Here is a 24734-nt window from a genome sequence, read left to right as displayed (position 1 = left end):
CACAAGAATATTATTCAAGATAAGACAGGACAGACCAAGGGCAATCCTGATTGCCTCAGACTGGCCATGCCAGCACTGGTACCCACTACTGCGCAGCCTGTCACCAGTGCCACCCTGGCACCTACCCCAGATCCCAACCCTCTTCACTCAACAGGATGGACAGATCTTGCATCCGCAACTGCAAACCCTGAATCTTGCAGCCTGGCTTATTCCTTGAATTCTCCCCCAGTGACCAGCCTAAGCAAGCAGGTGCTGGATGTCATTCTTGAAGCCAGAAGACCCAGTACAAGGAAATCCTATGCTGATAAGTGGAAAATGTATTGTTCCTGGATTCAATCTAAAGGAGAGGATACAGCACTGCCCTTCTTACCTCTAATCCTGGATTACCTAGCAGATCTACTCCACAGAGGCCTATCCTTCTCCTCCATGAAGAGCCATGCCTCTGCCATCTCGGCTCATTACAACACTGAGCCACCCCTCTTTTCTCACCATCTCATCAAACAGTTCCTGAGAGGGGCGAACAACTTAAGGCCACCAAGGAGAGCACCCACCCCTGCTTGGGACCTTAACGTTGTACAGGAAAAGCTCACACTAACCCCCCCCCCCCCTTTGAGCCTGGAGCATCAGCAGAGTTAAAATTCCTCTCTTGAAAAACAGCCTTGTTTCTGGCCATCACTTCATCTAGAAGAGTGGCTGAGCTACAAGCTCTTATGGCTGTGAAACCCTTCATTATTTTTCATGCTGACAGGTTCTCCCACAAGACTAACCCTTCATTTATGCCTACAGTGGTGTCCAGTGTGGCTCTCAACCAATCTATCCATTTTCCAACCTTCTTCCCTAATCCTCAAAATAAAGGGGAAAGGGTTCCTGCACTCCTTGGACGTGCACAGTTCAGATTCTACCTTGATAGGACTAAGCCCTTCAGGAAATCTGACCAGTTACTAGTCAGTTTTGCACCAGGGGCAGATGGCAAGTCCATTTCAAAGCAAACAATTTCCAAATGGGTAGCACACTGTATCCATTTCTGCTACAAACCCCATGAGAAACCAACCCCTCAGGGGGTCAGAACGCATTCCACTAGGGCAACTTCTACCTCTACAGCATTCCTCATAGGAGTCCCTACCAGGTGCATTCTGGAAGCTGCTACCTAGAGTTCTGCACATAGCTTCACCATGTATTACCACCTGCCAATCTTTTCCAGATCCAGGATGGGTTTTGCAACAGCAGTTCTGCAGGGCATACTAGCCAGCCCCAACCCTTCTTGACTGCCTTCACCATATCTTCAGCTTTAGGAATCAGCCTAATTGTGATGACTGCAGCAGTGAAATACGAAGAACATAGTATAGTTGTCATAAATGTAGATGTTCAAGTATATTCACTGTTGCAGTCTTGGTTTCCCACCCTTCAGCCCCCCTTGTCTCTCTCTCCTCTCTATTACTCACCCCTTACAAGGCTATCGGTATTTACTTTTTACTGGTGGTGTTTTTCCCACCATAACTTAGCTCCCTACTTGGGGGGCTCCTGATATTTGGGGCAAGAAAAACTGATATAATGGCATCGGCTGCCTGTTTTTATACCCCTGATGACCTGACGTCAGTCCTGAAGTGACAGCAACTGACGCAGAAATACTAAGTCTCTGGTATTTGGGCCGACTGAGGGCTACCTGCAGGCAGATAACCCAAGTGTGATGACTGCAACAGTGAATACACTCGAACATCTACATTTATGGTAAGTGTACACAACTGTACTTTCTGTAAAGCTTACTGTAGCCAAACCCTACAAATCTGCCCTTCGATGAACGAATTCTGCAACAGTGATCTGTACAAAGAACTTAATACAGTTATGTAAGAATTTACCATAATAGTAGATGTTTGAATTGATTATTGTTATAATACTGGTTCTGTTCCATCTTCTTTCTTCTCTTCATGGGCATATTGCTCTGGGATGTGCTTACCTTATCCCTTTGCATTTACCCCTTCCACTTTCTTGCCTTTCAGTGCTTCTGGCCTATTAAGGTCTGGATAGCCATGTAGAACCCTGTCTCGAAGTCTTTGATCCAGGGAGTGTACTTGTATTTTCCTTGCCTGGAGTGTATCCTTAGCACCTTACTTCAGATCTGGCAGTGAAGATACTCTGCATGATCCTGGGCAGGAAAGCAATAGGATGGCGCAGTCAGAAGTCAGCTTTATACAGGAAACATCCTGATATTACTAAGGGGTTGACATCTGGCCATGTTGGAGAAGGAAAGGTGCTGAACTTTGGAATTAAGGCCTGACATCTTCCTGCTGAAGTCCCAGTAGTAAAGACTACTAGAACAGCAATGTACTCAAACCACTACTGTTATGGTAAGCTTCATTGTTTTTCACAAGACCAGGGTGGCCCTTAGCAGTAATCCCTTGCCAGTTGTCTTTACAATACCCCCCCCCCCCCCCACACACACACACATAAAAAGTTGAAAACTCTCTCACGTCTTTCTGGATGTGCATAGACAGAACTCTCTCTAGTTTTACTTAGACAGAACTGTTAGATGGAAAAGGGAGACTTAAAAAAATATATAGTCCATGGGCATTAAGCAATTCATGATTAAAGTTTGAACCAAAAAAAACCACTTCAGACATTATTAATCCATGACTGAAAATTTAATTGATATTGAGCACTTTTGTGCACAAATAATACCAGTATTTCATCAGAGCCTGTTTCCAAGTGTATTATATGCAAATGTCTCTCAGGTTCCATAGTCGTTTGCTGTGATAGTCATAGAAAATTGTAACAAGACCAGTTAAAAACACACCCCACAAAGAAAGCCACTACTATTGTAGCCTTTTTATAAAATGTTTAATCAGAAAGCATTTGTGGGCCTGCTACATAGGTCTCCATTTGCAAGTTTTCTTGACACTGGAAGGTAAATATCCTGTCCAGAAGCTATGCCATATCCTGTCCACCTGGAGGGAGGCAAGCCTATACTGCTACAGTGATCTTACTCAAACATCTCTACTTATGGTATTCATGATATTAAAACTGTACTATGTTTATTTGCAAGGATTAATTGTAAATAAATACCATCACATACAGAAAATAATTAAGTTAATATTTTAGTTCCTTTGGCCAGCTAAAATATTGATTTAGTGCTCTCCCATATGTGATGGATCATAATACAATAATGATTGCCTTTATACCATGCATCTTGATGGGTGATGCTGGTTACCTCTGTGGCATGGATCAACTGGTCTTGCATGGGGTGATCTGAAAACTGTGGCAATCAGGACAGATGGTCAGACATCCATATGAGACATTGTCATATAAGTGATGAATCCTACAGCAGTACTGAGATTGTGCAGACGTCAGTGGTTATAGTTGGTATGCTGTCACACCTCATCTTTTTTTACCTTTTTCCAGCAGATATGCACTTCATGTAGCTTAGTATAATTTGCATTTCTGCAGCTGCTATCAAAATGGTATGTTATATAGCTGAGGAGTTGATGATATTGACACAGTCATCTATTCAGAGTTTTACTGTGCAGTACAATTTATTTTATGAAGTTTTTACCTTGCAGTAAGTTTGTATTACAGTTGTATATACATTGGTAGACATTTGGCTGTAAGGAACTGCATCTGGCTGATGCTAAAATAACAGTCATACATTTCTACTTGTAGAGGATAAAACCTGCAGCACCCATTGTCTTTTACACGCACTGTTACAAGTAACAGCAATATCACAAGTGATAATTCAATAAAAGTGTGTTTAAAAAAGATTGCATCACAAGGAAATGCAGGTGTCTTTTGTGAGGTTTATATTAAGCCCTTATGCTTGTTGTTTGTTAGTTGTATTTATTAAGAACTTCTCAAGGTTAAAGAGGTCATGAGATAGCAGTTATGACTTAGAATGAGGCAGACAGCATGTAAATAATGAAAGGGCTTTCTGTAGCACTCACTTCTTATTTCACTGAAGTACTTTCATGTTATTTATTTACTGATGTGGCTTTTTTTAATCATGTTCATTTCAGAAAAGGTGTTGAACTCAAAAACAATCCGATCCAACAGCAGTGGACGCTCTATTGGTGCTGGTAAGTAAAGGAATCAAATGAAGCAGGCCTTTTAGGTTATACAGCCCATGAGAAATATCCAGGTTCACACCTGTAGCATTTTTATTAAAATCGTTTCACATATTTTTGATTTTACTTATATTTGCTATGTTGGATTTCAGCCTACTTTAAATATACATGTAGCTTATATAGTAATGAGCCATGTCTGTCAGTGAACTCTGAACCATATTTATCATATAAAATTGTGTGTATTTTTAGTACCTGTCAATAGGGGTGCAAGGTGCAAACCATGAGGGTATGGAAGATGTTAGAGGGGTAATATTGGAAACCAAACTGAGGCAAGAGGTTTGTCAGAGCAGATGAAATCAGTAGAATGCTGGTATCTCTCATGAAAGCAGTATATGTGCTTAGTGAGTGATTGATTGGAGGGAGAAGTTTTTTACTATTTAGAATCCTAAAATACAAATGAAATGTAAACAGGGCATTGTTTTATTTTTCCCTTGTAAAGTAGTTGATTTTGTATTCTGTAATACATTAAAGTTCCAGCAGGTTAATTGGTTCATAAAGCTCACAAGAATGAATCTTTAAGAGTTGCAGAACTTTCATAGGTGACAGGAATTGTTTAGGCCAGGAGAAATACATTACTTTGAGCGTGAGGTGAAACCTTGATGCTTCAGCATACTTGTCCTCGCACCCTCTACTTTGTTAGGTTCCCAGCTTTAATTGTTTTTCCACAGTTGTAATGTAGTGCTGCTGGAGAGTATATGCATAGCTGTCAAACAGATTAGGATAATCCAGCCTATAGTAGCAGGAATATTCCAGATCATTTCACTAGGCTTTAAAGAATCTGTCATACAAGTGAATTTCCTGAGAAAATTTTGAGTTCTCTGATATGAAAGTGTTTTTATAACGGAGTCTGAAATAATATGATTTAGAATGTTCTTATTAAAAGTTTTGTGATGCTTTAAATATGTTCATCATTCTTACTCCCTCATTGGCATTTTAGCATATTTGCCAAGGTAACCCAGTACTGGCCAGCTTTCAAAAGCTTGGACTCCCCTCCCTCTCACATCTTGTGACAGCTGATTGTCTGAGCATATCCTGAGAGGGGAAACCTTTAGCTGTCAAAGGAAATGAATGTTTAGTGTTTTTCTGACATCCAATAAAGAAAGTCCTCCATCTCTTCCAAGACTCCGTGGTGATTTTCTGGCTTGCTGCTCAGATAATCCCCATTTGGAGGCCCCTTCCTTTCATTTTATTATTAGATATATTCTCTGTTTTTATGTTTATTTATAAGTTTATATTTATTTTATTGTTTTATTTCTACTAGTGTTTACAGTAATTCCATGGAAATTTCTGCTTGCAGCAGTGTTTATTTGGCTTCTGTGTCACAAATACTTTTCTGTTTCTGAGGAAGCTTGCAGCACTTCTGTCATAAGTATAGTGTGTATGTGTATTGTTAGGCACAAAGGGCTGTCTTGTGCAGTTATGACTGGAAATTAATCACATCTATCTTTACTGTTGTTACTCTGCTTTTTTTCATCTTTTGACAGGAAAATATTGCAGATCCTGGATTTTTCAGCATTTCTACATTATTTACTTATATGTATGACTCTGATGCGTGTGTTTTTTAACACCAGATTACGATTTTTCTGCAAATTAAGTTTTTTGTCTTTACTGTGGAGGTTTTACTCTTTCTGACAAGAAACTATATTTTAAATTGCTATTAAACATTATTTTATGGCAGTTTAATGTGGTTAAAGTGCGTGGAGCTAATTTTTAACACTGGTGTGGCATTTAAGTTGCTTTGATGTTTAGACTTTCTGTACTGGAAATTCTTTAACGTCTGTCAGTTGTAAAAGAATTCTGAACACATTTCAAACTGTTTTTTTTTTTTTTTTGTGATAATAGAGTTTGGGAGAGTTTAGCTTAATGGGGAGATGCTTATTACTAGAAATTTGAAATGTTTATTGTGATACATTATGGCAATAACCAACAATGTGGGTGAGGTATAGTGAAGATTTACCCACGGTCGGTGTAGTTTAATTACGAGGGCGAAGCCCGAGTGATTAAACAAAGCCAACAGTGGGTAAATCCAATGTACCACACCACAGAGTTGGTTATTGCTATTATACAGTGACATTATTTAAAAAAAAAAATATTTAAAATACTTTTCTTTTAATAATGTTTTTGTATAACAACACCATGGTATTCTTCCCCTGCTTTGATGTACTGCATATGGGACTTTCATTGCCACTTTTGTGTAGTAACCCGGTGCTTTGGAAAGCAAGCAATGGAGATGCGAAGATCTCCGTTGCTTATTTACTGTTTGGGTAAAAGAAAAGAAAGTTGTAACCTACAGACAGTTTAGAGGTATGAGAGACAGGGAAAATACAAGGAAAATCAGGTGTGTTTCTTTAGTTTTGCAGAACGTACCTGATTTTTCTTGTATTTTCTCTGTTTTCATAAGTACCTCTAAAGTGTCTGGAGGTTACAGCTTTTTTCTTATTTTAAGAAATGTGGACTAAATAAAGGAGTGGATGGGTAATGTTGCTCTTTTGCATTGTCTGAAGGAAAGAACATCTGAAATTGAAATGCATATCATTATTTAGTGATTTTGTTCCTCTGTGATTTGTCGGAAAACCATAATTTTTATGAGAAACGAAGTCACTAAGTAATAACACGCATTTTAGTTTCAGAGAGTCTTTTCTTCAGACTAATGCATGTCTGTCACATAACAATAGAAAAAAAAGTCTGGCCGCTCAGTGATACTTCAGCGGCCAGACATTTCATTGGTATATTCCCAAATTACAACAGGCATGCTGGTTGGAGTGACCAGTCAGCATATTCCTTTTTGAATGTTAATGGCCATTTATTGGATAATATCCAATACTGGCAGCTTATTATTCTGGCTGGTGTACTCTTCCCCTGACTCTGGTACCCCCTATCAAATCCAGTTGCACTTAAGAAGAAAAGACAAAATAAAAATATGGCTCCGGCTACCATTAAGATTCTTTTGGGACATTTCTCAGCCCGCTGACCACTTACCTTTTGCCCCATATTCAATTAGTGTATCTTTACCAGCCACTATGGAATGAGGTTTTAGACACATCCATCAGGGATGTTCCAGTACCTGGTGCAGGAATGAGGGAACCAAACCCTTTCAGTGCAAGAGTAGTCTGGGGTAAGATGCCCCTTGCCAGACATAATACTTTGTCCCCAGAAATGTTATCTAGTAGTGAAATTTACATGGAAAAAAACAGAAGTGTCATCATACAGCTGATCAGGTTATAGTTGTTTATAAGGTTGATGTAGTTTCCCTGGCTAAGAGTGTTCTGCAGACAGCCAATTTTGGTGGTTATGTTCTCATATATAGATCTACTGATACTTTGGCTAGAGACCTTTCTGTTGTTTCAGAGAATGATGTGAACAATGGTGATTTCCTAGTTAACAGTGGGTCCAGTCATATTCTTCTGAAGGAGGAACCTGAGTTTAAGGCCAAACAAGTGTTCAAATTTTCCTCAGGTGATTGCTAAATTTAGTGATGTTTTTGCTTCCAGAGCTAGACAGCTTATAGAGGATGAGATGCCCAGTTCTCTGGCAATTCCTCCTCTCTTACTGGTATTGGATGATGTTTATAAATCTGCCTGCAGGATACCAGTATCTATTTCAGCAGGCCCTAAACAACTCGGAGAAAATATAGGATCTCCACAGATACGACAGGTCTCTGTCCTCATTTGACTGCTGACACAGCTGCTGTCTCCCCAGCTGGCTGCTGAAGTAAAGAGTCCTTGGCTTGATCTAATCCAGTGCACCCTGATAAAGAGGGAGAGTGCTTAGATCTTCAGGGCAAAAAATGTCAGTATGTGCTGCACAGTTTGGGTAATTCAAGGCTATATGTGGAATATTTTTTTTACAGTATACACAAAGTTTGGATGATGTTCTTCTATATCACTTTTGCAATATTCTTTACTAATGGGATCTCCCACGTAGGACAGCCCAACATTTGGACAGTATACCAAAGCCTTATGATCTTATATGTGCCATAGGTCACACACATGCTCCCCGCACAGAAAGTAAGGGATAAAGGTGAGAGCTCTGATTCTGGCCCTTCAAACTTTTCACCCCATGTTCTCTCCAAGCCCCTTAAAGGTGTGCACAGACAACACTACAGTGATGTGGTATATCAACAAGCAGGGAGGCACCAAATCTTACCTCTTCTTTAGGCTTGGAAGACGGCTGTCACTTAACTCTTCAGGCATTATACATTCATTCAGAGCACAATCTAGTGGCAGATTCTTTGAGCAGATCCAAAACACAGACTCCTGAATGGATGCTTCAGCTTCACAGAGATGTGTTTTAGGACATTGTCCATCACTGGAGTATTTATTTTTCAATCAGATCGTTTTGCCTCCCCTCTGAACAGGCAGCTTCTTCTCTTCTGTTCCAGAGTGTCATGCCATTTGATGTGGAAGATGGATGCCCTTTCTTTTCCTTGGAAGGGGATGTTTCTTTATGCTTTCCCTTCTCTCCTCTACTTCCAAGAGTCCTGGAGAAGATTCAGCTGGACTCAACAAAAATCTTGCTAGTGACCCCCTTTTGGCCAAGACAGGACTGGTTCCTCCTCTCTTAATACATCTGGCCAGGGACAATCATACACGTTAACAGTTGGAGGTGTGATGGGCAAGAAAGAGGTGGCTGGGAACATATTTTTTGGGAGTGTAATGAGCTGGCAGACTTTAGGGATTCCCCGAAGACCGCTGTGGCAGAGATGCTGGGTGAGCAGATTCTATTGATTTGGGAGATGATTTTTTTTGAGTTACAGTACAGAATCAGAATTGCCTACACATAGTAAAGCCTTGCCTGAGTCTAATTATGGTGGCTGCCAAAAAAGCAATTACTAGAAAATGGAAATCAAAGTCTAGACCAACTTTACTAGAAGTAGTGAATATAGTAACAGAGAAAACAACTGGAATTGGCATCTTAAAAAAAGGGAGGGAGCAAACTACATAGGGAAAAATGGGAATTGTGGGAACAATATATACAGAGCAGGAATGAAGTTTAAGAAGTGGGATTTGAATGAGCCATATAATGCTTAACTGACATTGACTAGCTAGATTATAAGTGATGTATAAAGTTTGCAGCTACAGTTGTTTCAGTGGTGTCTATGTGTACTGTTTCCAGCTAAAATGGGGTCATGTTTTTTGTTTTTCATTTGTATAAATGTAAGATTGCCTATGTCATGTGTGACAGTATAATAAAGATGTTTGTTGGGGAAAAAAAATCATGTGAGTTAACTTACCAGTTGGACCTCCTCACACAGGCAGGGGCTGTCTCATCCATCCTCAAGTGTCCACTCTTCAGCTGTGGGTGATTTGGTTCTGATCCCCTTCAGGCACCTGTTTTCTTGGGATGTGCTTAGGGTTTTACAGGTGACAAGATTTTCTGCCTGGTGCCATGCTCCTAACAAGGACTCTTTTTCAGTGGTGGGGGGGGGGGTCCCTTTGGTCCTCTCCTATTTGTGTGAGTTGCTCCACTCTGGCTTGGTCTGTTATTCTGTGAATCCCAATTTGTCAGCCATTTCTGCCTCTCTGCCCTTGAATCCTCACTTGGCTTCTTGTTTTGAGGTCAGACAATTTCTTAAAGGCATCCTGCATCATAGACCTCCAAGGAAACCTCCTCTTCCTCCTTAGGACTTTAATTTTGTGTTAGAAAAATTGACTCAGGCTCCTTTCCTCTTGCAGATTCTGCTTCTTTGCAACATTATTCCTGGAAGACTGTCTTTCATAGATTATTACTAGGCTAACTGCCCTTATGGACTATTCTAAGCCTAGCCAGTTATGCAAGAATCAAACCCTGGACCTTGGGTTTATAAGGTAAACACCTTAACCATTATGCTAATCTCCCACCCCTTACTGGCTCTTCTGCTTGGAGGGTGTATGAGCTTCAGGCCCTTATGGCCATTCCTCCTTTTATGGTTTTTTTTTCACAGTGTCAGGGTGTCCCTTTGTACTAATCCTCCTTTTATAATCAAGGTAGAAGATGAGTTGTCCTTGAATCATTAAGTTCAACTCCCTTACTCTTTCCTTTCTCAGTCTGGTAGTGAGAGGATCTTGCATACCATGGATTTGCATAAACAGCATGGGTACTATTTGGATAAAACAATGACCATTCGTAAGTCTGACCAGCTTTTTTTTTTCTTTTCATCCCATGACATTGGATTTGGCTGCTTCCAATCAAACGTTCTCTTCCTGGATATCTAAAGGCATTTCTTTTTATTTGTCTTTTCACAGCAAATCTTTGTCTTATTCTGTTAGAGCTCATTCCACTAGGGCTGTTGCCTCTTCTGGTGCTTTCTTCAGGGGTTTGAACATCATTTCCACCCTTGAAGCTGCTCCTTAACTTAGTCTTCAGTGCATACCTTTACTAAGCATTATAAGTTGGATATGGTTTCTCGGGCCAGAGAAGGTTTTGCCGGAGCCATTTTGTATGGGTTTGTTGAGAGCTGTTCTCAGTCTTCCAACTCCCGTTCTGTTTCTTGAGCTTTTTTACTCTCTCTCTGTTTAGAATACTGCAACAGTGATATAGAAGGACATAGTACAGTCGTGTAAAATCTTAGCATAACAGTAGATGTCCTTGGCTTCACTGTTGCAGTATTCGCTCCCTCCAAGCCCTCTTGTTTGTTTTGTTTTTTGTTTTAGATTCCCTTCTGGCTGCGGGTGCCCCATTTTTCTTCTGCATTTTCTCCTCCTGGATGTGCATGGAATCCATTGTCCTATAGAGACTGCTCTGTACTGGGGCAATTCATTTCAGGGTACGTACATCCATTTGGCAGATTTATGCCATACGTTCTGTGCAGGGAGCATATGTGTGATGTACAGCACATATAAGATCATAAGGCTTAGGTTTACTGGCCGAACCTCAGGCTGTCATAGGTGGGATATCCCTATCATAAAGAATACTGCAGCAGTGAAGAGAAGGACGTCTACTGATATCGTAAAATTTTACACAATTATACTATTTTTCTGTTTCCTTACCTGTCGAGCAAAAGTCTTATATGAATTAAATTTTTAATTTGACTCATGTTTTGAAACCTGCTATGGGAGGTGTGCTTCAATATGCAGACATAATCTCAAGAAATATTACTTCTGTTGCCTTATGGCAGTATGCTTGGTTATGTAATCGAAATTCTGTGATGATTTAAAAGTCAAAATTTTGAATGTACCTTCAAGTTCTGAATTTATGTTTCAACCCTTTGTTACACAGATTCTCAAACAGTGGGATGATAAAGGCAAATTAATGCATGGGGTATCTAGGACATTTCATGTACCCAAGCTCCCTCCAAACAAGGCTTCGTCCTTCAAGGGGCAGAACATAAAAGTCAGAAATCCAAAGGGAAATAGCAGGAGGATAATTCTTCAAAACCAAGCAAGAAAGATTCCTTTCTGACAAAGGATCAGCTCCCACAAAGGAATGACTGTGCCAAGTTACACAACATCCCTAACCACCTCCTGCCCTTCCCCCAGGCTCTCTCTCAACCCTGCAGTCTGGCCACAGGCAGTGTCATACAAAGGGTCTATATCACGTAGTCGAAATTCTGTAAGTTCAAACACCATATGTTCGAACCTAAATGTTCAAACTTACAGAATTCCGAATATGTAAAAAAAATAAAAAACAGAAAAGAAAATAAAGGGTTGTAAGCAGGGGGGGCAAGCCACCCTGCACCCCTAGAGTGTGGGGCTGTGACCCCCACACCCCCCAATCTTTAAATATGTCAACTCCGAGACAGCACTACAATGCGGTAAAGGGAATTTTCCCTGTATTGCACTGTAGCGCGGTCTTGGAGTTAGTATGTTTAAAGAGTGGGAGGTGCAGCGGGGCTTCCCCCCCCTGCTTACGGCTGTCAGGACGTTGTTCCTGTTTTTTATTTATTTTTTTTTTTTTTAGTTCGAAGTATGACAACTTCGAACATATGGTCTCGACCATATCATGTTCGAAGTTGTCATACTTCGACTACGTGATATAGACCCTCATACAAATGGGTTCTAAGAATAATTCATAGAGGATACATTTAGCAGTGATAGAAAATCCTCCCCTTTCAGGGGAATTCCCCCACACTCACCAGACCAGACAGAGTTGTTTCCTTAAGTGTAGGAGTCATAGTACCAGTAGCTGTGATACACAAAGGCAAAGGATTTTACTCCAGAATTTGTTTGATACCAAAAAAGTGCACTCCTGGAGACCCGTCCTAGATTTGTCCTTTCTAAACACCTTTGTAAAAGTTGTAACATTCAAAATGCTCACATTATAGTTGGTCCTGGCGTTGCTTCCAGACTACTGTTTCATAGTGACTCTAGATCTCAAAGATGCTTATCATATTCCTGTTGCACTCAGTTTCAGAAAATGTTTGTGATTTGATGTGTCTAACTTATATTATCAGTTTTCTGTATTACCCTTTGTGCTATCTAGTGTACTTCAAATGTTTACAAAGTGACTGGCTGCTCTGGTTGCCTGTTTCAGAACCTTAGGCATCTACATTTTTCCTTATTTAGACAACTTGCTGATTTATGCAGATTCTGTGTCTAGCTGCTTGGTTTACTTAGACAAGGTTGTTTCCCTCCTAGGCTTCAGATTAAACTTTCAAAAGTCCTTTCTGACACTCTCAAAGAATTGTTTTCCTGGGGTGTTGAATACATACATTGAAAAGGATGGCCTTCCTGTCAGTAGACAAAGTTCTGACTTACCAGGGCATTTTCTTGGATTTCTGTCTTCTAGACATGGCCTCGGCAAGAGAATTCCTCAAAATTGTAGATCTCAGTGCATCAGTGATCCTCATAATACCAGACTACACGCAAGAAAAATTCAGTGGTTGTTGAAGAATTGTTGGACCCAGCACCTTCACCCCTTGGATTTCCAGGTACTGGTACTGGATTGTGAAAAAGGAAGGACACCCTTTCTGTATTCAGACCCTAGACCAATTTGTCCATATGGACTCCTCAGATTTTGCGTGGAGTTCAAGTGCAAGGCTTATGCAGTCCTCAGGACACTCTAGAGCACATAAACATAAAAGTGATGTTGACAATGATTTGTGCTTTACAAGTTAATCTCCACTTATGGACTCTGGGGCCTCCATCTCAGACTACACTACCTTGCTGTGTACCTTGTAACTAAAGCAAGGGTGTGCAAGGTTATACCTTCTTTGCTAGTTGACAGTGACGTCTTGGGAGCTAGCTCTACAGCATTCTCTGACTCTTCAGACCTCGTCCATTCCATCTGAACAAAACATAGTGGCAGACAGACCGAGCAGATCCTGGACAGGCAACCACAACTAGAAGCTGCATGTAGAGGCTTTACAGGACTTCATCCAGATGTTGGGAGCATCTCAAGTAGATCTTTTTGTCTCCTTTCAAAACCGATGATGAAAAAAAATTCTGTTAAAGACATTCTTGCAGCCATGCTTGGAAGACAGCTGCTGCATCATTCCCATGGCTGGTAATGCTCTTGCATGCATTTCCACCCTTTCCAGTGATTCCCAAGGAACTTCTAAATATTCAGAAAGAATTACCAAAGATCATTGTGGTAACTCCTTTGTGGCACAGGCAAATTTGTTCTCCCTTTTAATAGAATTGGCCAAGGGCAACTACCACAAGCTTCCTCATAGACTGGATCTGCTCACACAGCAACAGGGGTGAATGATATACCCCAGCTTGGAACAGTTGCAACTGACAGCTTGGATGATCCTATTTTGATACCTTTTGGGCACCTATTCCATGAGGATGTGCAGCAGGTATTTAAGGAGGAAAGAAAACCTCCAACTATACAATTTTACATTGACATGTGGAAGAGGTTTTGTATGCGATGCTTTAGTCAATAAAAGAGGTTCCAAAAGGGTTTCAGCCCCTCTTCTTTTGAAATATTTGTGTGAGCTACTTAGAGATGGTTTGTCATATGTTTCTATTAGAGTGCTACTAGCTGCCTTCTCAGCTAGTCTGCCAGTGGATCCCCCTCTTTCTGCTCATTTCTGGTCAGTTTATGAAGGGAGTGTTGCACCTGAGACCCTCTCAAAAAACAAATTTCTCCTGTCTGGTATCTTAACTTTATCCTTGAAGAATTGAGCTTTACCTCCTTTGGAACCCGCCACTCAAACTGATTTATGGTTTATTACTTGGAAGGCTGTTTTACTAATTGCTCTGACATATGCAAGGTGAGTCTCTGAGATGCAAGCTCTAATGGTGGGCCAACCCCATCTGATTTTTCACAACAACAGGATTATGTTTTACAGTAATCCATCATTCATACTTAAAGTTGTTTCTGAATTTACCTTGAATAACGCCATAGATTTCCCAATGTTCTATCTTGTTCAAAAAAAAAAAAGGAGGAAAGATTCTACATACCTTGGATACACACAAGCAGCTCAAGTACTACCTTTGCAACACCAAGGAACAAGGCAAGGGGCATCCTCTTTCTCTTTTATTTGCATTGTATGTAAAAACATAAACAAAGAAAATATGTGACTGACAAATTCAAGGATACAACTGTTATGTTTATCACGAAAGGTAGCTTTATTCACAGTTATTTTATAGTTGATAAATCTAAAAAAAGGATATTGTGGTGTTGCGGAATATTTTGAGACAGTTTTATATTTTTCAGGATATAAAATAAATGAAAATAAAATAAAGGCTGTAGCATTAAACTACCTAAACATGAATTGGTTCAGCAATACCATGTTTATGGGGGCATGATAAGATGAAGCACTTAGGAGTTTGGATTAAGAAGGATTCTATTATGGCAGCTAAGAATATATGGGAAAAGAGTAAACAAAATAAGCTCTTTATTATGGGTATGGATAATTAGATACAAGCAGTGAAACTACTTTTAGTCAGGTATATTTTTATCAACCAGAGGAAATGTGGATCATAATTAATGTAATTGAAGGAATTTGGGAGGGAGCGGAGGAGGAGAAGAGAAGTGTGAATAGCTGATTCTCTCCACAGAATAAGGTGGTGTAGGATTAATTGATTCAAAAGGATGTGTAAAGAATGCAGAATTAAAGCTCATATGCATAACACAAGCAGAAGGTTGTAAGTCAAAGTGGAAAGGGATGAAGATGAAACTGGTGACATATGAGAAGTAGAGAGTATGATTTTGGGTGCAAGTCTGAAAGGATAAAAATAACAACCATGCAGAACTTTTTATTCATAAAGTTGCAGAAAGTGTTCTGAGAGCTAATCTGACACTGGGATGAAGAAAAGAGATTTTACCAATAGGGATGACTACAATTAGTGATGTAGAAAGTAGGCAAAGAAGGAGCTGGTATTTACTGGAAAAGATTAAACCATGGCTTTGGGAGCAAATACTTAGAGTGGGAAGAGTAATAGACTGGAATGAGGCTAAGCAGCAGTTTGTACTGCAGATCAGAGCTGGACTTCCCTACATGGGATTGCTAGAGTATAGGTAAATAGAAAGGGACAGGTGATTATTTGGAAAAAAAAACAACTCTAACAGTGTTTTAATTGAATCTAGAAAGTAAGTTGATGTTAAGAATGGATAATTAGTAGAGCATATACAATATTGCATGATAACTATAAAAATCAATCAAAGGAGGTTAGAAAAGATTGGGAAGGGAGTATGGAAAAGCAGTATGCAAGGAAACCATGGGAGGACATCTGAAATGCTCCCTCAGATTTAAGATTTTTGCTTGGAAGTGTTTGCATGCATATTTTTATTCCCCAATCAGTTTTCAGAAAACTTTTCCTCAGGTAGATAGCAAATATTGGAGGTGTGTTGGGAAAGAGAGAGTGATAACTTAGAATATGTCTTTTTGAAATGTAAAAAGTTGGCCAGTTTTAAAAATTCTTTGTCACAAATGTTGGAGGAGCTAATCATTGTAACTAAGAAAATTATTATTTTGAGAGAGGACACAGGATCTGAACTGACCAGACGTAGTAAAGCCTTACCAGGTTAATGCTAATGACCACAAAAAAGTAGTTGCTTGAAAATTTACATCATAATCTAAACCAATTGTAACTGAAGTACTGAGTATTCTAAAAGTGATAAAAGAATTGGAAGTTGGATCTTTAGAAAATGGAAGAGCAAGTTACATACCAGTAAATGGAATTTGTGGGAAATACGGAATAGATTTCAAGAGTGAAATTTAGGAGAAGGCAAGAATTGAGCAATTTATGTGATGTTGGAGGTTTCCTTTAAAGTGTGTGCTGCATGAAAATAGCAAAATAAACTTTAATATGTTTTTTTTTTCTGTTACTATATTTGCACGTATGTCACTTTTCTAATGTCAAGTTTAATAAGATGTTAAAAAAGAAAATAATGAAATCTATTACTATGATTTATTTTCATTTCCATTAATGTGTGGGTACCTATGTCATTGTTTAAATTGTGATTTAATAAAAATTTAAGAAGAAATGCATGAAGACATCCTTATGAAACATAGACTAATATAGTGATGCTAGACCTAGTGTCATTCTTTTTTTTCCCTCAATTTCTATTGAAAATTTAAAAAACAAAATATTACTATATGAAAATAGATGTAACTGTTTACAGTAGTGTCTACTATAAAACAAAGCTCTTTAAACAGAAAAAGAAATGTGATGAGTAGTTTAGTTAGTTATTAAAGCCTGTTTATCCAACAGTTCTTGGAATTTCAAGCATATATTATATGAAGAGGTGATTCTAGATGTTCTTGTTTTGATCGTGATAAGTTCAAGATGATAGACTTCAGTTGCCAAGTGTACAAATCCCTTAATCGTAGGAGTAGTCTGATTCTTCCAGTTCTTGATGATGACTTTTTTTGCTAATGTTAAGATACTCCATAAAAGAGGGTAGCTTTCCCTGTGACATACTATTGATTTCTTAAGTATGTTATATTTATTTAACATTTGTTTACTGGGAAACTCCGGCTTGGAACAAAGTCAATTTTCAGTGGAGGCCCGGGGAGAAATGCTACAGATGCATGTCTTTGTAACATGGGAGGAAACTGGAGCATCCATAGGAAACCCACACAGACGCAGGAGGGGCATGCAGACTCCGCACAGAAGGCACCCCTGACGAGAATTGAACCGGAGAACCTCTTGCTCTGAGGCGACAATGCAACCGCTGCACCACTGTGCCATCCCAACGGCATTCCTAACGCCATTTCATTATATATTTTAGATAGAAATCCCTTTCCAGTTGTGTTCCGCTGCATTAGAATAATGAGTAAATCAATGAGTGTGGGGAAAGAATTTCTGCAGTTATCTACAGTTTTGAATTTCTAACCACATGTATTTGCTTAACTCAAACTTATTAATGATATGGTCAATATTTTGTAACTTCCAATTGTCTAGTAATTGATATCAGTATAACAGGTTTTTGTCTGTAAGTCTAGTCATTGCTGTTAAATTAAACATATTAATACTATTTTGAGTATAGGCAATTGGAAATACAAAGAAAAGCCATGCTTTTTATATTCATTTCCCAAAAATGAAATTTTTAAAGAAGGTTATTATCGTATTAATATAATAAGTGTTAACTGGTTTGTTTTTGTTTTCTATAAATCTTTTACTAACCAATGAAATTTAATAGTAGCTATTTTAGTATGATATGATTTTGTTAATTATTTGGATTTACACCAAGTACCTCCCTGGATATATTTCCATTTAGTGATATAATTGTTATTTAATCAAGAAATTATTATCTTAATTGATGATAAGGAATATAATTCTAAATCTGGAAGACCGATACCACCCAATGTCCATTCTCTAATGTGATAGTTTAAAGCCAGTCTAGGCTTATTAGGAAACCGTAAAAAAATCTCAGAAAGAGGTTTATACTCTCTTTTTTTTGGGGGGGATGGATAAAGATTCTATTATATATAGAATTTTAGGAAGAATAATCATTTTAATTGAGGAGAATCTCTTTTCCATAGTGGAAAAAATTCCATTTATTAAGAGTTTGTTTTATGGAATTTAAGTTGTTATAATTAAGGGTTCAAACAAATTCACTGGCCCCAACAGATACAAGGTGCCAAATAAGTCAGTCACAGAAAATAAAACTGCACTAAAGCATAGCCGATAAAACTTAATAGACTTCGCTCTAAAAACTGTTACACATCCAAATCAGTACTTAAATAAAAACTCAAAAATTGACCAACCAATAAGACATTGTAGCTCAAGCATTTAAAGGAATAGTAACAACAACTTACTGAAATGATTCAAGTAAATGTTAAAATGACAACATAATAAAAACAGACATTTCTGTTGATTCATAAATAATCCAAATCAGTACTTAAATAAACTCAAAAATTGACCAACCAATAAGATAATGTATCTCAAGCATTTAAAGGGAATAGTAGCAACAACTTACTGAAATGATTCAAGTAAATGTTAAAATGACAACATAATAAAAACAAAGACACGTCTTTTGATTCATAAACAATTCTAACACTGTATATAATATCGGATGTTAAAATGGTGAGATGAATACCTTCATCCTAAAAACAAGCAAGCGAAAATTGATTTACCCCATCAAAACATAGGTCGGCACTCATTCCTGTAGGATGTGTAATAGTTTTTAGAGTCTGAAGAAGCAAAAGGGGTTCATGAAAGCGCTTGCTCAAATTAAGTATATTAAGTTTTATAGGCTGTGCTTTGGTGCAGTTTTCTTTTTTGTTATTATAATTAAGGGTTGTTATAGCTTTAGTATTATCAGACAAGATTATCACTAAGTGATTTTACCATCTTTCACAATGTATTTATGTAATTTCTTATCTGTTTTATTAATATTATAATTAACAGATAGTACTTTAGTCTTTTTCTCATTAAAACTGAGTCCCGATTTCTTCTGGAATATTTCTGTGGCTTGGAATACTGCAATAAGAGAAGAATTGCAATCAGTCAAAGTTAATAGGATGTCATCTGCAAATAATTGTACTTTTGGGATTAAATCATTATTTATTAGTATGCTTTTGATTTTATTTGATCATATATAATTTGCAAAAGGTTCCATAACTAGAGCAAAAAGCAATGGGGACAAAGGACAACCCTGTTTAATACCTTTAGAAATCCTAATTTGATTGGGAAGTATATGAGCCTATCTTAATGTATCCAAAGGAGTTTTCATAGAGTAGTTTGATTCATTGTAAAAAAATATTTAAGAAATTATTGCTATCCAGACTTGTGTTGAGTCCTTGTCAGGTTTTAAAATTGGGGGTATTAAGGGTGTGTTTCCAGAATGGTGGTATCTTTGTAAGTTCATTAACTATTGAACGTACTACTGGTAAAATACTCAAAGCATTCTTACTCATAATTTTCTATAGGTCCGGTATTGTGCCGTCATTTCCAGGTGCTTTATTGGGTTTTAGTTTATTAATTTGAAATTTGGGTTCAGGCATCGATGTAGGCTTGTCAGTTATTTTTATTTGATCCTCTGGCAATCTATTTTCAGTATATTTTTATAAATGTTTTAATTAGATCTTGTGTATCCGTTGTTGGTTTGAATTGATTAGTCTTATTAAAATGAGACCTGAAAACATCCAGAATATCTTCTGTTTCAGTAACCTTATTTTTACTTACTGCTAGAGGAGAATAATTATTTGATGTGGTTAGATTTAACAATCATTTTTGTTCTAGTAGCCAATTTTATGTATGGTTTTATGATTTAGGGAATAATTAGTTACTTTAATCTTTTCTAAATTTATAATAGTTTTATGTTATAAAATTTCTAAATGTTTACTGTTTAAGCTATTTATTTTTCTTCTATTTCTTTTTTGACATTTGATTTTAACTTTCAATTTTCTCATGTAAATCAATCAATTCTTTGTCCCATTATTTCTTTGTTTCTGCATACCAACTTGTAATTTTGCCAAAAAAGGTATTCTTTTAAAGAGTCCCATACAAAAATTTCTGAGGTGTTACCTATGTTTTTAATTTCAATAAAAGTTTGAATTTCTTTATTAAAGAACTCCTTTAAAGTCTTTCATGTTGGTTATATATGCAGGAATCCTTTTAATTGGGATGTTATTACTAGAATTCAGTATAATATCAAATGTTGTCAAGTTATTATCCAACAGTGGACAAGCAAGAGACTACTTTAGCATTATCTGTTCTACTAATGATGTCATTTGAGACATGTACTCTGTTCATGAATGTGTCCCATGCCTGTGTGAGAAATGTGTAAAGAAGAGTGAGTCTGATACTGAAAACTCATTTACAGTGGATATAAAAAATGTGCACACCCCTCTTAAAATGCCAGGTTTTTGTGATATAAATGGAATGGCAATATAGAACAAATGCCACAGTTTTTTCCCTGGCCTCAATGAGAACATTTCTATAAGCTCAGTGTTAAAAATAAGAGCCAGGCAGATTTAAATCTATTGCATGACATATCAGTATTTATTTATTATTTTTAAAGCAAAAGATTATTTATTGTATACACATTTAACAGAAATCTGTTTTTCAACGCTTTTATTTTAGGGTATTTGAGGTCTGACTTGTTGATTGATGTGATCATGTGATGTTTTTATTGTATTTAACAAGACAGTTGACATAGTATGATACTCTGAAGAAGCCCTGAGGTTGCAGGGTGAAAGTGCTCAGTGTATTAGTTATAGTTAATAAAGTCCTTCTGGTTTTAGTGTGGACATACCTGTGTTGGTGGCGTTTTTTTTACTTTTCTGTGTTAGTTACACGTGTTCGCTCTTTTGGGCGTTTTTTTCTACATTTTAGTAAGTTTTTATCACCCCACATCAGTTGCTGCCATTCCTTGACATGGAGGGACTGTTAACAAAAAGTTGAGGAACTGCTGCTTCTACTGAAACAACAGAAACCTCCAGTTGCTGGTAATTCAGATCAGCCTACTTTAACAGACACTCAAATAAAACTGCTAACCTTACATGTAACTCTGAGCAGTTCAGGAACACTAACAATTAGATCTGAGGTGAACAACCAGTCCTGTAATGATATTAACATCAGTCACAATAATGTTGATGCTCCAAGCTTTTCATTTATCTTGAAAACACCTAATATACAATTGTCCGACAGCCCTGCAATAGGGGAAGGACATGGTACAGTCCATACACAGTTACGTAACTTGGAAAATTTACTAGGAAGATTCAAGGCAATTCAAGCAGACAGTCTTTTCCTGAAACGTTCCTTGGAGCCTAAACAGGTCCCAAAGGGCCTTTGACTTTGGAAATACCCCAATGGAACAGAAATGGGCTCAGTGATGCATGGAGAACTATTAGAACTTTTCGACCGCACCAGCCTAGACTTGGCACGCATTATTATAAAGGAAAACAAACGGAAATGGGTAAGCATTGAGAAACAGTTGATAGAAATGAATAATAACATCACTAAAGACTTACTATTTGATGTTAATAAATCCTTTAACAGTTCTATATTAACTGAGACTGAAAAAACACATTAAAAATAATATAGCCAAGAAAGTAAAGAAATTTCAAAGGGATACACAGGACTGTTGTAACAAGACAGTGTATCCATTGCCTTTTAAAAGTGATAAGAACAAAAATTATCAGAACACTGTAGATTCTGAACAGTTTTCTGAAGAAGTTACAGTATGTGAACATAACAATGAGAACACTAGAAACTGGGATTTTTTTAGAACCACCTCAACTCCCAAGAAGGTCCCAGAGGTTGATGAACAGGAATCAGAGGAACTGGGGCGAGGGGGAAAACAATGGAAGAACTTTTCTCATCAGGGAAACAGAAGGGTGTGAGTCATGGTTGTTGTTACACCATATATTCCACGATGAAATAGAAAGCATGGACATGAATTTACATGATCAATCTGCATGTACAATAAGTACAAAAGATGGTTTTATTGTATATAACTATTCACAAGTGTGCATCAATGAAATTCACATGTCTTTGCTCAGCAAAGTTTTTTTTTTGCTGTGTACCTTGCTTTAAACAAGATATTGCCAAAGTTCTTACCAACCTAAAATTATGTACAAGACAATTGAATTTAAGAATGTTTTTTCATGAGAAACAGGAATTTGTTTCCCCTCAGCAAATGTCTCTAAAAAGGAGAAGTACTTTCATTCTACCTATGAATAATTATGTAGCCACATTTGATACTTTATGTGGAAATGAAGTACGTAATTTATTCTTGAATGTGACAAATGCTAATGATAATTTATCTATAGGTGAGAAAAAAGTTTTAAAGTAACTGAATTGTAACAACCAGGTCAGAGTTGTTATGAAACCTGACAAGGGTGGGGGGACAGTTATGGATTGCCACGATTATGTGTTTAAAATTTATGAGTTGCTAAATGATAGGTCCACTTATGAAAGAATTTCTATTAATGAATTGATGAGAGCTTATGCAAAAATTGACTGGGCACTTTACAAGTGAATACATTTTTTTGGATTCCCCTGTGACCCCCCCACATATTTGGGATCATGAAGATCCACACAATCCACCTTTCAGACCAATTGTCGCAGCAACAGGATCAAAGACTGAACCTATTGCAACATACATTGTTTTTTGGTGTAAACCTTTATTGAATGACTTTAAACACATTTTAAAAGATTCATGGCATTGTTTAGAAACCCTGAGAGATACCATCATTACAGATGATATTTTTATTTCTTTCAGTTGATGTAATGAATTTGTTTATAGCTGTCCCACACAAAGAAGGGTTACAATTATTTGAAGAAGCCCTGACAGGGAAATAAGGTATTCACAATGTGAAAATATATTTGTTAGTTGAACTTATGGAAGTGGTATTGAATAACAATTTTTTTACTATTTAAGGGAGAGCTCTTTCACCAGACATCAGGTTTAGCCATGGGAGCCATGTCTTCACGGATTTATGCTAACCTGGTGTTGGCTCAGTGGGAGCAAAAATGGGTGTTTCACTCAAATTTTTTCAACAAGACTATAACATGGCTTAGATTTTTGGATGATATACTCATCCTTTGGAAAGGTACACAAAAAGAGTTTGTAGATTATTTAAACTCAACAACAACATTCCTAAAGTTCACATACAAGGTAGGTATAGACAGTAGAGCATTTCTGGATATTTTATTGATGTGGGATAGAATGAACAAGAGATTAAATTAAAGAGTATACAGAAAAGAAACATACTCAAACTCATTTCTTCACTATAATGGTTGTCATCCAATGCATCAAAAGAAAAGCATAGTGAAAGGGCAAATGGTAAGGATATCGAGATTGACGTGTAATGATAGTGACTTTAAGGATGAGATATATACCTTAATAGGTATGTTTAAGGACAGGGGATACTCCATTAAACTTTTGACTAGAACTAGGAATATTCAACAGAAAAGAAAGGAGAGGCTTATACCCATTTTATCTACTGCACTTGGAAGCTCTTTTGAAACTAAGGAAGGTACATCATTTGATAATATAATGGTACTTCTGTACAACAATGAAGCTTTGAAAATTAAAACCATTGTTAATAATGCATGAGATTTAGTTTTTAGCTTGGATCTTAAAAATATTTTGGGGTCTACACCTAGAATTACTTTGACTAGGGGTGCTAACCTTAAAAACTTGCTAGAAAAACGCAAAAGTAAAAAGGGTTTCATTTCTAAAATGTCTAAATGTAATATGCATAAAGCCTGTAAAAATGTCAACACTGGTGCTTATGTAGCAACAGATAGTTATTATCGTACAATTCCGTGCCCTGGTAATTGTAATTTTAATGCCAGCATGGTGGTACATATGGCTACTTGCATGTCCTGCTCAGCCTTTTATGTGGGTAAAACTACTAGAAAACTTAAGGAAAGGATTTTAGACAATGTTAGGGACATCAAAAACAAAAAGAAAGAAAGTGCGTTTTTTTATACATTCCGAAAAGTGTGTTAGTTTTAATAAGTTTCTGTTTTCTATTATTGATAGAGTGACTGACTACGGTAGAGGTGGGGACTTAAGTTGTATTTGGAGAAACTTGAAATGGAATGGCAATATAGAACAAATGCCACAGTGTTTCCTGGCATCAATGAGAACGTTTCTATAAGCTTAGTGTTAAAAATAAGAGCTAGGCAGATTTAAATCTATTGCTTGAATTAGCAGTATTTATTTATTATTTTTAAAGCAAAAGACTATTATATACAAATTTAACAGAAATCTGTTTTTTCAAACGCTTTTCTTTTAAGGTATTTGAAGTTTAACTTGTTAATTGATGTGATTGTATGATGTTTTTAGTGTATTTAACAAGACAGCTGAAGAAGCCCTGAGGTTGCATGGTGAAAGCGCTCAGTGTAGTAGTTATTTTTAATAAAGTCCTTCTGGTTTTAGTGTGGCCGTACATGTGTTGGTGGCATTTTTTTATTTTCCTACCCAAGAAGACTGAATGCTGTAATTAAATCAAAAGGTGCTGCAACAAAGTATTAGTTTAAGGGTGTGCACACTTACGCAACCAGCTTATTGTACATTTTTTTATTTTTTATATTTTTTTCCCTAACAAAAACCTGGTATTTTAATAGGGGTGTGTGTACAATATTTTATATCCACTGTATCAATATCTTTCGTATTATATAGGTCAGTGAACTCAATCAAAGCGTTGACTGAGGCAGGTTTCTTCCTTTTAATTACAGTTAGTGTTGGTATCCTTATCAGATAAAATTAAAGTTAACTGCAAAAATAAGGTTTCCCTTTGTTATTTGTATCATTTCCCAGAACTGTTTAACGGTTTGTATTCCCAATCCA

The 24734-nt window shown here is 37.3% G+C and overlaps 1 protein-coding gene across 1 annotated transcript in view; it reads left to right on the top strand.

Annotated features, from left to right (window-relative positions):
- NEK9 (NIMA related kinase 9) overlaps positions 1-24734 on the top strand; it is a 1697515-nt gene that overhangs the window by 1347442 nt on the left and 325339 nt on the right. The window contains exon 18 of the mRNA XM_044073912.1: positions 4005-4064. Within this exon, the coding sequence (XP_043929847.1) occupies positions 4005-4064 (60 nt within the window). The remainder of the gene's footprint in view (positions 1-4004; positions 4065-24734) is intronic.

Source organism: Protopterus annectens, chromosome 6.part0, assembly GCF_019279795.1.
Source record: "Protopterus annectens isolate FY-2018-M chromosome 6.part0, PAN1.0, whole genome shotgun sequence".
Taxonomy (NCBI): Eukaryota; Metazoa; Chordata; order Ceratodontiformes; family Protopteridae; genus Protopterus; species Protopterus annectens.
This window is presented reverse-complemented; position numbering and strand designations above follow the sequence as displayed.